The following is a 15,295-nucleotide window of genomic DNA, read 5'->3' on the forward strand; positions in this document are numbered from 1 at the left end:
GACTGCAGTGTCGAGAATGCCATCTTTATCAGGCACCATTCCATTTTTCGGTGTAAAACATTTGCCGAAATTGTTGAAACCTTGTTAAAAGTTTCTTTACTGCCAGTGACTATTTTTTCTTTCACACTTTGATAAGCCAATTTGCTCGGAAAGTTAGGTAGAGTCATCTTTGTAGACCAGTCTTTGATGGCATTGAATCCACAAACAATCACCATGAATGCAAAAACAGCTCTTGCATTTACCTCATAAGACTCATAAGATGATTGTGAATCACTGACTTTTTCACTGAGATGTTCTTCTTTAACGACGTTTTCACACGCTTCACAGTAAACATAGCCCTTGGCACAGAATCCTTCATGTTTGTTATTGTGGATTTTGAAAACGATTCTGGCTTCCTAACAAGAAGGGCAACATGCAATGCCCGCTAAAAGTAGTTGGAACACCAAGATTGTACTCGTAATAAATGTATATTTTTCAGTTCATTTCCCTTATATGGGGGGAGGGGAGAGGTTTAGTAGGAAAGATGATTGAACTGTTCCAACACCTTTGGCAGGCATTGTAGGTTGGCGATCAACTTATTTAGAGATGTTGTATGTACAAAAATAAGACATCCATCTCTGGCAACTGGATTTGCCTGGCTTGCCACGTTTATCATTTCATTAAGATGAAGATCGAAATAGTCATGTTTCCTTGCGCTTGTCGAAGGGCTTCTTTCTTTGCTGTACTCACAGTCTTTGCTTGCATTGCTAACGACCAAAGAACTTGAAAATTGGCAATACAAAATCAACACACAGCAGGGCGAAGTGACTTTTGTGAAGTTATCACCTGATTGCAACTGCCAATAAGAGCTCAAGGATTAATGAATGAGCCAATCACCTGAAAGAGTGTCGGCCTCGTAATCATTGAAAGATTACAAGGTAAAAAGAAGCAAATATTTCAGAATGTCTTACATGAAGTAATAAATAACGCAGTATTTTCAGTAAGAATAGGAGACGACCTTTCAGATGATATGCAGCATGTCGAGGAAGAATGCTTGCCGTCCAGGAATTTACACACGATTTGCTACAAAACATAACCTACCTAGGTGTACAAAAAATAGAAATTCATCCCTAAAGAAGGGCAGTAACCCTTGTTTGCATGGATTTTTCTGAATCTACAATAGTATTTTACCTTCTCTTGACGAAAACATTTTTTTAGCATAATTGATCAAAATTTATGATTTCTGGACTAGTCCCCTATCTTAAGTCAGAAATAATCGATATTTCTTTTAGCCACTTTTTGTAATAAATCTCCGACTTCCCTGAAATAATCAATTAAACGTAATTATTAAATGGCAATAAGCTTTGTTAATTTTCATTTTACTTATAGCTTTTTGCACATAGAAACTGTAAAATATTTGAACCAATCTAGATGTCTAATTGTACTCTTTATTAGCATAAATTTGTATTATAGAAATTTATCTTGTTCGCTTTAACTCCAGAAGCCATTATTTATGACAACTTATGTTTGTTGCTAACATACTGCTTACACAAGACCCAATTTTCTTTAAAATACAACTTTTGTTGTAGAACTGGAAAACCATATAGGTTTGCTTCTTTTAGAGATATTCTACAATAAGCAGTGCTTAGGAAAGGGGGGGGTCAAGGGGTCACTGACCTAGGGGTCCTTGGCTATAGAGGCTCAAAAATAGTATCTCAATTAAAAAATATTTATTAGAAATAATCCAGCCTCTCCATTACTACAAGCTGTCATTAATTGAGACCATAATACGAAAGTCTATGAATAAAGTAAGGTAGAAGCCTGAGTGTCATCTTTCATTACCTGAGTGTCAAATTAACTATTTTTGTTTTTAATTTTTCATCTTGTGGGCTTGGGCTAAAGAAGTTGAAAAGCATCTGACTGTTACCAAAAAATATGATTGCAACAGGGCAACATACAACAATATGTTTGTCATACAGATTTACACTATTGTTAGGCTTATTGTAATTTGCGAAATTTCGTCTTTTATAGCAGCCATAAAATCCGCCTTTTATAGCTGAAATCGAAGCATAAACCAATTGAAAGTGATATATAAACTTTGCATTCCTTGTATCATAAGAACGCATATTTATTGCATTAAAGCGACATGTTTCTTCTCATTCTCTAGTGGTAGAATCCATGCTCCGAGCCCGTCCCAAAGAAGACGGGGGTTAAGTGCATAGTGTCTGGTTAGCAAGACAGAACGTCAATGCCGCTGTGACTGCAACAGAGGAGACAAAGTGTAATGAACAATTAGGCTGTCATTTGCAAATCCAACCTTTCAATCATTCAAAATTTGTCAACAAAGTATTCACGAGAGGTCTGTCCAAAATAAATTTTTGCAGTGGAAAACAGCTTACGTCATAATGTATGTTTTTTTAGTTAGAATTAGGATCCAAAAGATTACCATGATCCACCGGAGAATCAAATATAGCGAAATCCTCACTTTAAACTGTGTCTTAAAAAATTAGTAATTTGCGAAATTTCGCAAAATACAGTTTTTTCACAACTACTAAAATGGGGTCGTATCAACATAAATCACGTCGGTAGGGTATGATGTCTCTAGAAAATGCGGGAACAAGGTGCCATTGCCATTAACAATGTATGCTGTGTTGCTGTTTAGTCCTGCTTTAGAGATTTCGGTTTGATTCTCGACCCTTAGAAAATAGACCAAATTTTCATGTGATAAAGATCATATCATTTCGGGAATAGAATAGAAAACGACTTTACGATCAAAAGGGAACACAATTACAGCAAAATCCTCACTTTAAACTTCGTTTTAAAAAATTAATTTTTTGAGATTTAAATAGTAAGTTAAGATAAAACCATTTGCAGCTTATTCTATTAACGTGTATGAAACATTGTAATATATCATTGTATCTTATTTATCTAGAAATGCAGCTCATGTGCTTTCTACAAATAGAAATGCAGCTCGTGTGCAATGAACTGCACATGCGGAATTGTCGTTCTGTATCGTCATTGATTCTTAAGATTCCTCTCCAAAAGTATAGATGTCAACGTAAGATGCAGCTCTTCTTTAGGCAGTAGAATTTTCTAACCATCTTACTTGATATTGTCATCCTGAGAAATTTGCCATCTTGATCCTTTACTGGACGCTCGTATCTCTTCTTGTGTACGATAACCATGTCCCCTTCAGGAGAAACAGGGTTTTCTTTGCCAAAGGCAATCTTGCATGATATGCATGCTTCTGCTCTATCGCATTGCTTATCTTTTAGAAAACGTATATCAAACTTCTCCGTGTTGTGGAAAATCTCTGGAATCTGTAAAGGTCAAATCTGGCCTATCACTATTTTTGAATATCTGCCACTTAAAAGTATTAACATTTTAATGGTGATTATAGTTTTTGTCATTGGGAAACACAACGTATGATTTGGGGGGTTTAAAGTCGTCTAAACCGCAAGGCGAACCTGAAAACCGCAAGGCGAACGAGACCTGGAACTAGGTAAGTTGTGACGTAAACTGAGTCATAATATGCCTGAACAAAGGAACAGTAAAGTCTTTTGTACTTGACGACCCGCTGATCGCCGTACTCTCGAAAATTTGTTTCATCTCACTTCAAAATCGGGAAAGCATGTCGGATATCAGCGATTCTTCAGAAACTTACGATGATCAAGATCTTAGTGACACATCTCAATTCGAGCTTGATGTGGAAGACCCGGATGATATAGCCCAAGGCGTAGAGCAAAGACTAGGCCAAGCAACTGGCGGTAACGATGCCGATTTCGAGGGTCCCTGTATGGGTGAACCATTAGCAGATGAGCTTCGAAACTATAACCGACAGCGCAGAGAGGACGAAGCCAGACAAAGAATACTTACTAGCTGTCTGGATGGAACGGAGCCGTTTAATACCTGGTAGGTTGTTCAGTGTTTTGTGATTAGGCCAAAGGCCCTTCGCCTACTAGGCCCCTCTTGCCGACGCTGCCTAGAAGTATTTCACAACAGAATTTTATAACTGATTTGCAATTGTAAAATTTCACTTTCTGAATACTAAAAGCAATATTAAATTATTACTTTATTTTGAGCATGATTTCAAGCTATTAGATCAATGAAAACAAGCTACAACGAACATCTCAATTTCCTTTTACATAATCTATAAACGCCAAAAACAGCCAATCTTGCTACATTAATTTTATAAAACAGACTGCATGCCTCATAAACTCTCTAGATAATTCTTTTTTATTTTATATTTTTCTATTGGCATTTTTATAGAATTTTTTTGGCTACATTTTAACAATTCAATTCGATCTTTCCTTTTTTTATTTGGAATTTGTCATCCAAGTTGTTGTTTGTAGTATCGCTGTATTTGATTGTTTGTTAAAGCTCTGGTGAATTATTTATATTACCAATCTATCATTGAATAGTTTATATTTACGTTATGGTTTTTGGCATGGTTACATCCTTTTTTATGTCAAGAAACTAAGGTCTAATTGAGTACTCCAGTTTCTTGACAGATTAAAAAATTCAATTACCCACTGTAGTAAGGCAACCATTCAGCTCTAAATGACTTGAGGTTGAGACATTTATTTCATGTATTTTCTTGCATGAAGGAAAACAACAGTGATAAGTTTGATTGGATTTGAATCCGATAAAATCATCTCATTTAATTAATGGATAGAACTTTAACACATCTTTGCATAACTTTATTTTGGGACTCATTTCTAGGTGCAGATGCGGTCAATGTGACATTGCACTTCTTGAAAATGCCAAAGAATGCAAGTGTTGCAAAAAATTGAGGAATGTGTTGCGGCAGTACATGGAGAACGGGTCCTAGAAGAGCTTGGGAAGCCTCCTGAATGCGTCATTGGTCATCCAAGATTTGAACTAACTTGCCTGAACCAATGGACAATAGAGTTGCTGGCTGACCAGTATAAAACAACTCAAAAAACACACTACCGAAATCTAGGATCAGAAAAAATGTTTGTAGTCAATTTCTTTTTCTCTATTTGAGGTACTAATATAAATTAGCAGTTAAATGCATCGAATTTAGAAATTAGGTACTTTAGTGTGCTTAAAAGTGAAAGGCTTTTTATGAATTTTAAACAGATATGAACACTCCATCAATAGCCAAACATGCGAGAATATATTTGTCAACAAACGCCTTTGAAGCTATGCCTGTATGACATGAAGCACTTTAAGTCGGACTGGTAAAACATCAATTTTCATTATTTGTCAAGATATATAATATAAATATCAAAGTTTTGAAATTAAAAATTTATCAAATTTCTAACAAAGAATTTATTTTCACTAGGGAAAACTTTGTTCTTCCATCCTTTTTGAAAACAGAAAGAAACTTTATTGCCACAACTTATCAGTGGTTATGATCCAATGATTCATTTCTTATTTTTCTTAATCTTTCCTCCTTGTTAGCAGTTATTTTTTTGTAGATTTTTGCGAGCTGTTGCCTATAGAGCTTCTACAAGGCTGATTCATGGAAAGTTGGGGAAAAAGCGTGTGCCACTGCCTGCATGTGCTTATAATGCAATCAGAGGAAAATTTGATTTAGGAAATGAGAGAGCAACAGGATATGCAGAACGTGATGAAAACGTGTTACAGTAGACTGGACTATCGTTAGTAAGGGTGTCGAAGGAGGAGTTGGGCTGCTTAGACCCTATTTATGGTAATTATAATAAATCTGATTGCTCTAAATTTTTTAGACAGTCTTGTAGTAATTTGTGTCCTTTCATCGGTCTTTTGCAAGCTGTGCAATGAGGTGCTTTCTTTTTTAGAGGTTCCACAACATCAGCTGAACCTGAAATGTCAGGAACACTATAGTTGGATAATTAAGTACATTAAGAACATTAAGTACATTAAGAACATTAAGTACATTAAGTACATTAAGAACATTAAGTACACTATAGTTGGATAATCTTTCATTTGAACTATATGCAAATTGAAACATATGATTTGAAACATATGAAACACTTGAACTGTATGCAAAATGAAACTTTTCACATAAAATGTTTGCCAGCAGTTACATTTGGTCCCCATCGCACCTGTTGTTACATACTGATCAGGCAATCACTTCCAATAATTCTTTCAATAATTCTGTGATTATATGGGCATTGACATAGTTTTCAACATTGTGCATTATGAATCTTTTCCATTTCACCTGAAGATGTTGGAGGCACTTCTTGTGTAACCATTCGCTTTCGTTGCTCCTGTTTTTCTTTTGCCTCTTCCCTATTTTCTTTGTCAAAACCTGCACAAAGCGGGGATGGTGTAGCCTCTTTTAATTTTTTCATGGCTGCAGTCAACAGTCTTTCATCAATGCTTTTCATTGTTGTGGCAAAAAGCTCCTCCACATATTCTGATATAAAATATGAGAGGATAGTTTAACATCGACAGCCACATTAGGCAAGCACACAAACCTTATTTGAACTAAAATACTTTAGAAACTGTCAACTACTTTATCTGTACTAGAGTAATTAATGAGAAAAAGAAAAACAAATATTCACCAAAATTCTGATGAACTCTAATATTTTTTATGGTAGCCTCCCCATTTTTGAATTTCGGGTAATGGACAGCTAATAGACCATTTTCACAATTCCTATTGAAAGCGAGGTCAGCGATCGAAAGCGAAGCTATGGTTGTTTGAGTCATACGAGGGTGAAGACTTTCCATAGCGATCACAAGTTCGGTTCACATTTCTTTCAAACTTACGCGGTTTTATACCTTTAGGAAGAATACTATTATGGATAGCGAAGTCTCTAGTAGTGGAGTCGTAAAGAAATCGCCATTAGGAAAGCAATGTGCGGCTTTTGGGTGCTATAATTTTTCGTACAGACCTGACGGCACGCCGACCGGCCTACATTTTTTTAAGTTCCCGCAAAGAAATCCAGAGAAACGATTATGGTGCAATTTGATTAAACAAGTGGATGGTCTAGCCGGTTTTAGAGTAACAGAGAGTACTCGTTTATGTCAAGAGCATTTTAAAGATTCAGACATCAAACGAAACCCTATGAGATGGAAGTTAAATCCTGGTGCAGCCCCATCCTTGAAATTATATACACCTCCTGTATCACGCGAAAGAAGCCAAGCCGTTCGTAAGAAGCCAAGAGATCACAGTTCTACCGATGTTTTGGGGAAACCATCTTCTATGTGTTCTATGTCGTCAACTTCCGTTCTGCTACCTACTTGTTCTTCAAATTCTTCATTGCCTGCTGTTGATGAAGAAATGACAGAAAGCCTTGCTGCTCTGTCAATAGACTCCTTTCACAATTACGTCACGCGGTGTTTGAAAGAGAGACGAGCGCTTGGAGTCAAGGCAACTGATGTAGTTGTCTGTGCGAACGTTCGGGCCTCTTTGGACATCTACAGAGTCGATTATATATTTCTACGTTTAAGAATTTTTTACGCCCGATTTTTCATTGAAATGGATGCATTCAAATTGTTGCTGCCGAAGGAAAAGAAAGTTGATTGTTTAGAAGATCTTGGCGCATTGACTATTAAAGAATTGAAGCATATTCTTGTAGCATATAGGGAGAAAACTTCCGGTGTCAAAGCCGACCTTATTCTTCGTGCATATGCTGTCTTTTGTCGTGCAAAGAATTTCAATTCTCAATCCAATGACATTTCAGATGAGTCCTCCTTACTTTGTCACGAAAATGATTTCACATTTGAGGCTATTTATGATCAGTGCAAGCACCTTCCTTGGACAGCTGACTTACGTGGAACACCCCCTTTTACTTTTCTGCAGCTCTATGAATATTTGGTTATTCGAACATCAAAATTCAAGCACATCCTTCTGAAGAGTACTGCCTACAAGAAACTGAAAGCATTTCAGTTTTTCTTTGAAGGCTTTATAAAAAAGATCGATGTAGCTAAGAACAAGGAGTTTACTTTCTTCAATGTTCGTGTCAAGGCATCTATGAAAAAGGTTCTCTATAAAGTAATTTTAAAGCATTCAAATCTTTCTGGTGATGTTTGCTCTGCTGCCTGTTCTTGTCCTGCTGGCATTGGTCTTGGTGGCTTTGGAAACTGCAACCATGTTGGTGGAGTTCTCTTTGCCCTGGAAGATTTTAACCGGCGTGGTCTTCAAGGATTTGAATAAGCAGTTTCCTGCACATCAAAATTATCCTCATGGAATGTGCCAAATGCCCTTCCCTTCGGTCCTTTAATCCAGCTCCAATTGATGAAGTCGTGATAAAGAAGATTAAGTTTGGAAGGAATAATGTTCCAAAATCAAAAACATTTGACCCTCGCATTACCAGCCATAGAACCGTGAACATTAATGATCTTGAAATTTTAAAATCGAAATTAACAAAATTCATGCCAAACAGTGGATTGTTTGGTTTTTATCCAGCTTCAACATCTGATCTTCCTCCTTCAAGTGACAGTGCTTTCACCAGTGCAACTGATACTCAAGATCCATCTTTAGCCGAAGCAGTCTCTTTCAATGAGTGCTTCGATATCTCCAAACAATCTTTTAAAGATATGATGGACATTTATTGTCATAACCTATCTTTGTCTGCTGAAGAAATTTCTGACATTGAGAAGGTGACCCGTGGTCAATCCTCCAACAGCAATTGGATAGATTATCGCCTTTATCGACTAACAGCCTCAAACTTCTACACTGGTGCCGTAAACACCGTTGAACCATCTTCAAAAATAAAATCCATGTTTTACAAGTCTTTCTCAACCTTAGCAACCAGCCATGGCAAGAAATTTGAAGGACATGCCATTGAGCTCTACACAATCTTCATGAAAGAGCATGGCCTGAATGTCATTGTTTCTGAAACTGGCCTGCAATTATCTTCTTCTTCTCCTTTTCTTGGTGCATCTTTGGATGGCATGGTTTCTTGTAAGAATGAAAGATGGGGTTTGGAAATAAAATGTCCATTCTTCAAGTTCAAAACCTCTCTTCAGGATGCACTTAAAGACAAGAAGTTCTTCTTGGAGAATAATGGTGGCACTATCAAGCTCAAATGCAAACATCAATACTATTATCAAGTTCAAGGCCAAATGTTTTGTGCTGATTTGAAACGTATTGATTTTGTTGTTTGGTTTGGTGGTAGTGAACCATTGTTTGTGGATTCAATACAATATGATGAAGAATTTGTTTTATCATACATGCTACCAAGGCTTCACTTCTTTTACTGCAGAGCAATTCTTCCTGAATTTTTCACTGAGCGAGTGAAACGTGAATTCAAATTATATTTATATGGAAATTGGACAAACTTTGATAAATCCAAATAATTTTTGTTATTATTAAGATATACACACACAAAATATATCCTATTTGTAATAATGTTCAGTATCATTGGCTAAACATAATAATTTCTGAAAGCCTTTTAATAAGTTTTTATAAGTTAAATATGTATTCAAGTAAACATTTTGTATGCTTAAAAGAATTGGTATGTATTTAATCTTTACATAATATCATTGTATACTGTACATATAGAGCAGATGTAACATGGCTAAAACAAACATAGATAGATGTAAAGAAAGTTTATAAATATATATATATATATATATATATATATATATATATATATATATATATATATATATATATATATATATATATATATATATATATATATATATATACATATATATATATATATATATATAGAAGTAATTTATTTATTATCATTAGGTTCAACTAAAATTGCAAAAAGTTTGTAAGTAAACAACAAACAGTGAAAATCTGATTAGCTGTTGAATGTAATGATAATGGTAGAACACCATCAAGGATGTGGTAATTTTTTACCCTTCCAATGGCACGCTCCACATGAATGCGTACAGAAGCAATGCGAGCAGTTTCTTCTGTCTCATTCGCTGTCAGTTGTGCTCGTGTACCCTTGAAAGGTGGGATGTTTAGAGTCACTCCAGGAGGAAGAATATCTTTGACATCAAAGCCACGGGCAGCCATAAGGTTATCACCATCCTCAAGAAGTGCTAGAACACCTGACTTAAGAGTTCTTTATCAGAGACCTTACCAGACCATAACTTTGAGACAAAGGTAATTAAGCCAGAGGGTGAAATGCCAATTAAAACTTTCCATGTATTATGGTGCTTGTATTCGGACCATGTCTGGGACTGTGCTTTCATAGATGATGGAACCTCTGCAAATATTTCTGTGCAATCAATTATTAATCTCGTTGTTGGGAAATCTTTAAATTGAGCAGGCATGGCTTGACGAACAGCCTCTTGAGAAGGGGGTTTGAAAAGCAGTGGGAGTTCGTGGTAAAGAAAACAAATCCATGTTGTAAAGATTTTCGAAACCTGACTGGAAGAAATTCCAAAACGACCAGCTAAATCATCAATAAACAAACCAACTTTCAGTCTCATTAGAACAAGAATGAATTCTTCCAGATGAGTGAGAGAGCGCTTTGGGCCACGTGAAGACTTGCTGTGATAATCATCAAAGCTTTGTGAAGACTTGTTACCACGCCAATATTGCATTTGCAGGACTTTAGGCTCAAAGTACTCAAATGTTGACATCAGTGTAGGAAAGTTTGGAAAACCAGTGTAAAACTTTGTTGCAGAACTATCAGACTTTAACTTTTCAATAGAAAAAAGAGACAGTTTAACTTGAGCAAGCTTCAACTCTAGCTGTTCCACTTGATTTTCTAATTCAATTACTTTGGCTGAGAGCTCTTGACTTTGAGATTGCAGAGTGTCACTTTTGATGAATGAATCCATTATATCATTTTCCATCTTTTCAAAATCAATTGGAAGGTATGTTGGGGAATTTACAAAAGAGAAATCAGTTTGTGTTGATATTGATAGAGTTGATGTAGAAAGATCTTCTTCAAACAGAGAGCCAAGTTCAGCATCAATTTCACCACCAAAGCTTGAAAACTGTGAAGATGTATCCTGAGATGAGCTGGGGAATATTTCAAAACGAGCTGATGGAGGTTTTCGTGCTTTGCATTTGCCTACTGTTGAAGGGACAGTACCAGCCACAAGATTCAAGGAGGTGACAGCACCAGGAACAAGTCGCCAATGGTTCGGGTTTCGCTTTATATCAGCTGACGTAAAATGCTTTTCACACAAAAAGGTCGAGCTGCTGACCTTAAAACCATCCATGCCGTCAATCCTTTTTATCAAAGAGCACCAGCGACGCTTTTCAGGATTTGACTTGGGAAAAGCAAAGAAATGTAGGCCAGTTCGAGATCCATCGGAGTTATAAAAGTAGCTATAGCATCCATAAGCGGCGCATTGACGTCCAAAAGATCGTTTTTTCTTCTTGGATATATCTTGACCTATATCTAATATGTCTTCGCTGCTCATTTTAACAATAAAATTTTAATGTATTTCTATAAAAAAGATAAGCTACGATTGTTAATCCTTGTCGCACCGCACCGTATGAAAGGAGATGAGACGAAACTACATCAGTTGCCTCGATTCCAAGCGTTCGTCTCTCATTCAAATACTGCGTGACGTAATTTTGAAAGGGGTCTATTAGGACAGTGGCAACGCAAACAGACTTTTCATTTGTCAAGTCACCTACAATTCTTGAAAGTTGTCTCCTGCCAAGTGAAGGGGATCATGAATGTTCACCAGGCATCCTGAAAGACCCGCATTTGTTAGATTTTATAGAGCTAAAGGAGAAGGTTGAGAAACTTTCAACGCAGATTTCTGATTAAATGAAGAGCTTCCTGCTACTCAAAAGAAGCTTTTCTCTATTAAGAAAATTCAAGATGATGACTCAGCAGTAAGATTTTACACAGGCTTTGCAAATTACTCTTCTCTTTGTGCTGTATTTGAATATTTTGAACCAAAGCTTCAAAAACTTTCATACTGGCGTGAACACAAAGCATCAAGCAAGCCTTCTGAAGAATCTATTAAGTCCTCAAAGCGTGGACGTAGAAGGAAGTTGTCACATTTTGAAGAATTTATTTTTGTTTTGATACGTCTCAAAGTTGGTTTGTTTCTGGTTGATCTTGCAGACAGATTTGGTATTTCTGTAGGACATGCTTCAAAAATCTTCACAACTTGGATTAACTTTCTTTATCATGAATTGCCGATCCTCTTTCCATTTCCTTCTAAAGATCTTGTTAAAATGAACATGCCTGAACAGTTCAAGAGGTATCCATCTACAAGGATCATAATTGATTGTACTGAAATCTTCATTAAAGTCCCTTCTTCACTTGTTGCTCAGTCACAAACGTGGTCTAAGTATAAACACCACAATATTTGGAAAGCCCTTGTTGGGATAGCTCCCAATGGTGCAGTTACCTTTATATTTAAGCTGTGGTCTGGAAGAGTCTCAGACAAAGAAATAACCTTGAAATCAGGACTTTTATCCCTTTTGGAACCTGGTGACAATGTTATGGCTGATCGTGGCTTTGATATTGCAGAAATTTTACCCCCTGGTGTTACTCTGAACATTCCCCCTTTCAAAGGGACACGTGACCAGTTGACTCCAGAGGAATTTGAGGAGACTGCACATATTTCTTCAGTCCGAATCCATGTTGAAAGAGCAATTGGACGAGTAAAAACTTATCATATTCTTGATGGTGTTATGCCTTTAACTTTATCCTCTATCTCTGACCAAATTTTTACAGTTTGCTGTTACTTAACTAACTTTTCACCAGTTTTGGTTAGGAATAGTTAATACAAAGGACCATATATGTATGCACTAAGGGGGAGAGACTACGTAATTCCCTACAGGAAGGCAGCACCGATTGATGGTCATGTGCTTGCGTTTTTCTGATTGGCTTATTTTGATTCACACCTGGGTATATATTTTCCATTGTGTCATTTTGGACCCTTATTCTGACGTTTTATACTCTGAGGAGTGTGCAATGAAAGCTTTAAGTAGTATGTTTTGAAATGTTTGCAGTGGGCTATTTTTTAAATGTATATTGTAAGAGGCAAGCCTATTTGTCTGACACTGGGGTATTTTCTAAAATAAAATACTTACAGGGGGAGGGGGCCTAGGCTGTCAAAATGATTCACACTAAATACATTTACAATATAAAGCAAATACAATTCCAAGAAAAGAACATTTAGCTTCCATTTGCAAACCATTTGAAAGTAAATGCGTGCAAATCATGTGAAGTATTCAGCATTTCCTAGCTAGTTTCTATGAGTATTTACTGCACTGTTTATTGCAGTTGGGTTGACAAGTTACACTATTTACTTGTAGTTTTTAGTTCATACCATTAACACCGCACATAACATATCACAATCTTCACTTGATATCTTCATTCAAAATAAAATTTTTGCATATATTTCCTTAATATAATCATAATTTTGATCATGGTTAACAGGATACTTGAGAGCAACAGTTTAAACTTGTTCTATAAGTTCAGTTAGCACAACAATGTCTATTCCTGTAATTCTAGCACTTTAAAACAAACAGGAACAGGATTCATCATCATCAATGGACATGTTTATTTAGAGTTACAAATATTAGAATCATCCTGTTTTATACACCAAATCATGTATAGTTCTTGTCTTAATGGCACCAAGCTTTTTATGACAAACTGGTAAACCATGATTTCCATGGGAGTAAGTTGTATAATTCTTTAGAGTTCTGCTTGTATTTTGTATTTGTATTTGTTGCTACCTAGCTTCCGAAGGTAGTTTTTAGAACACTGAGAAGCTATGCTTATCAAGCAGTGTCCTGGTCCTTCCTTCCGTTGTGACCACACCTTGTGATTCCTACGCCTGGATTTACAAAAGCTGGTGGCTCTCCCCGATATGGGTGAAAGTTTGGTCATGTCAGGGACTCGAAACCATGGACCCATGGATCTGTAGTCAGTACCTCTAACAGCTGAGCCAGCCTCACACCTGTAACTGTCATTGTCTGAAATTATATCTTGTTTATCTGTACAAACAAACAAGTTTATGCCTCTTTTGTTATATTCTTCTTTTTCTTTGAAAAATTCTCCCAGCCACCCTGTAAATAAAGTTTTTCCCCTCTTTGAACACGCCTGGTGTGGTACTCTGGCAAAACAGCTCTGCAGTAAAAAAATTTCAACTGTGGCAGAATAAATGTTTGCATGAAATTTTCATCGTATTTAATGGTTTCAATGAATAATGGGTGGTCATCACCAAACCAAACAACTAGATCTATCCTTTTCAAACCACTGCAAAACATTTGGCCTTGGATTTGAAAAAAGTATTTACTGTTCCTTTTGAGCATCACAACTTCATTCTTTTTCATTAGAAAAAATCTCTTATCCAACAATGCTTTAGAAAGAGGAGAATTAAATTTTGAAAATGGGGTTTTGATTTCAATCCCCTAAACGTCTCCATTGCATTTTACAATTCCGTCAAGAGATGCACCAAGATAAGAATGAGTTTTTGATATAATAAGGCCAGGCTCTTCGATTGAGATGTTACAGCCATCTTCCTTTGACAGTTGTTGTGAATACAAAGAGCGAATATGCGATTCAAAAGTCTTTCCATGATGAGTACTAGCAGAGGAAAAGGAAGAGAATGAAGCTTTCTTGATGGTTCAACAGAGTTCACTGCAGCAGTATAGAAATTTGATGCAGTTATGCGGTACATTCTATGGAATTTCCATGCTTCATTTGATGCTTGGCCACGAGTTGATTCTTCTATCTCCTTGATTTCTTTTTCACCAAGGTTACTCTTTGTGCTGCAAAAATATTCCATCATCTCTTTGAAACCAGGACAAGATATATCATAAAAATTATTGAATGGAACTGAGTCCTCAAGAATACACAAATTAACATCAGAATTATCAAATGGGGAATTCAAAGATGATACAATTTCAGTTGAAATTGAAGAGGGTGACTCTGGCAGCTTGTAGAAAGAAAAAAAAGGACTGTTTGGCAAACAACTTGCAAGCTTTGACTTCAATTTTTCAAGTCCTTCCTCATCCAGTTTTCGGTCTTCCGGTGCTCGTGGGTCATAGCATTTTGGTTTCCTTGGATTAACATTATCTTTTCCAAATTTAAACTTTTGAATAACAATTTCATCAATAGATTGAGGCAAAATAGATTTCATTGAAGCAGGAACATTCCAGGAAGATAACTTGGAAGTACAGGAAACAGGCTTTGGGCAGTCTTGATACCCTTTTCTGTTAAAATCTTCCAGGACAAAAAGAACACCACCGACATGATTACAGTTACCAAAACCACCTAAACCAATTCCAGCTGGACATGTACATGCTGCACTGCAAACATCGCCGGTTGAATTTGAAAGAACAACAAGAACTTTATACAAAGTATTCTTCATGGCAGCTTTCATGCGGACATCAAAGAATGTAAAATTATTATCTTTGGCAACAGAAAACTTCTTGATATATCCTTCATGAAAGAACTGAAAGGAC

General features: G+C 36.4%; 2 protein-coding genes, 1 long non-coding RNA gene and 3 pseudogenes across 3 annotated transcripts; 3 read left to right on the forward strand and 3 right to left on the reverse strand.

Annotated features, from left to right (window-relative positions):
* Positions 1 to 4,749: 4,749 nt before the first annotated feature.
* LOC135694171 (uncharacterized) lies at positions 4,750 to 5,799 on the forward strand. Its single transcript, XM_089110008.1, has 2 exons — positions 4,750 to 4,955; positions 5,424 to 5,799. The coding sequence occupies exons 1-2, from the start codon at positions 4,750 to 4,752 to the stop codon at positions 5,593 to 5,595; spliced, it is 378 nt and encodes a 125-aa protein (XP_088966134.1). The 3' UTR covers positions 5,596 to 5,799.
* Positions 5,661 to 6,317, reverse strand: LOC148959714 (uncharacterized). Its single transcript, XR_016144013.1, has 2 exons — positions 6,149 to 6,317; positions 5,661 to 5,788 (listed from the first exon to the last, which is right to left on the reverse strand). It is a non-coding gene; the product is annotated as an uncharacterized LOC148959714 (long non-coding RNA).
* Positions 6,318 to 6,730: 413 nt separating this feature from the next.
* On the forward strand, positions 6,731 to 9,234 carry LOC135683513 (uncharacterized; annotated as a pseudogene).
* A 309-nt stretch (positions 9,235 to 9,543) lies between these two features.
* LOC135683779 (uncharacterized) lies at positions 9,544 to 11,290 on the reverse strand (annotated as a pseudogene).
* A 345-nt stretch (positions 11,291 to 11,635) lies between these two features.
* Positions 11,636 to 14,466, forward strand: LOC148959715 (uncharacterized). Its single transcript, XM_089110010.1, has one exon. The coding sequence runs from the start codon at positions 12,050 to 12,052 to the stop codon at positions 12,602 to 12,604; it is 555 nt and encodes a 184-aa protein (XP_088966136.1). The 5' UTR covers positions 11,636 to 12,049; the 3' UTR covers positions 12,605 to 14,466.
* LOC148959716 (uncharacterized) lies at positions 14,110 to 15,213 on the reverse strand (annotated as a pseudogene).
* Between the last annotated feature and the right edge of the window lie 82 nt (positions 15,214 to 15,295).

The sequence above is a fragment of the Rhopilema esculentum genome, chromosome 9 (assembly GCF_057945365.1).
Source record: "Rhopilema esculentum isolate cy_ngs chromosome 9, ASM5794536v1, whole genome shotgun sequence".
In the NCBI taxonomy this organism is placed as follows: Eukaryota; Metazoa; Cnidaria; class Scyphozoa; order Rhizostomeae; family Rhizostomatidae; genus Rhopilema; species Rhopilema esculentum.

Bases quoted from the DNA above. Each gene is read 5' to 3' on its own strand.
- LOC135694171 (XM_089110008.1), top strand. From the start codon at position 4,750: ATGCAAGTGTTGCAAAAAATTGAGGAATGTGTTGCGGCAGTACATGGA. The intron at 4,956-5,423 runs GTTTGTAGTCAA...ATTTTTTTGTAG, and splicing joins AATCTAGGATCAGAAAAAAT to ATTTTTGCGAGCTGTTGCCT.
- LOC148959715 (XM_089110010.1), top strand. From the start codon at position 12,050: ATGAACATGCCTGAACAGTTCAAGAGGTATCCATCTACAAGGATCATA.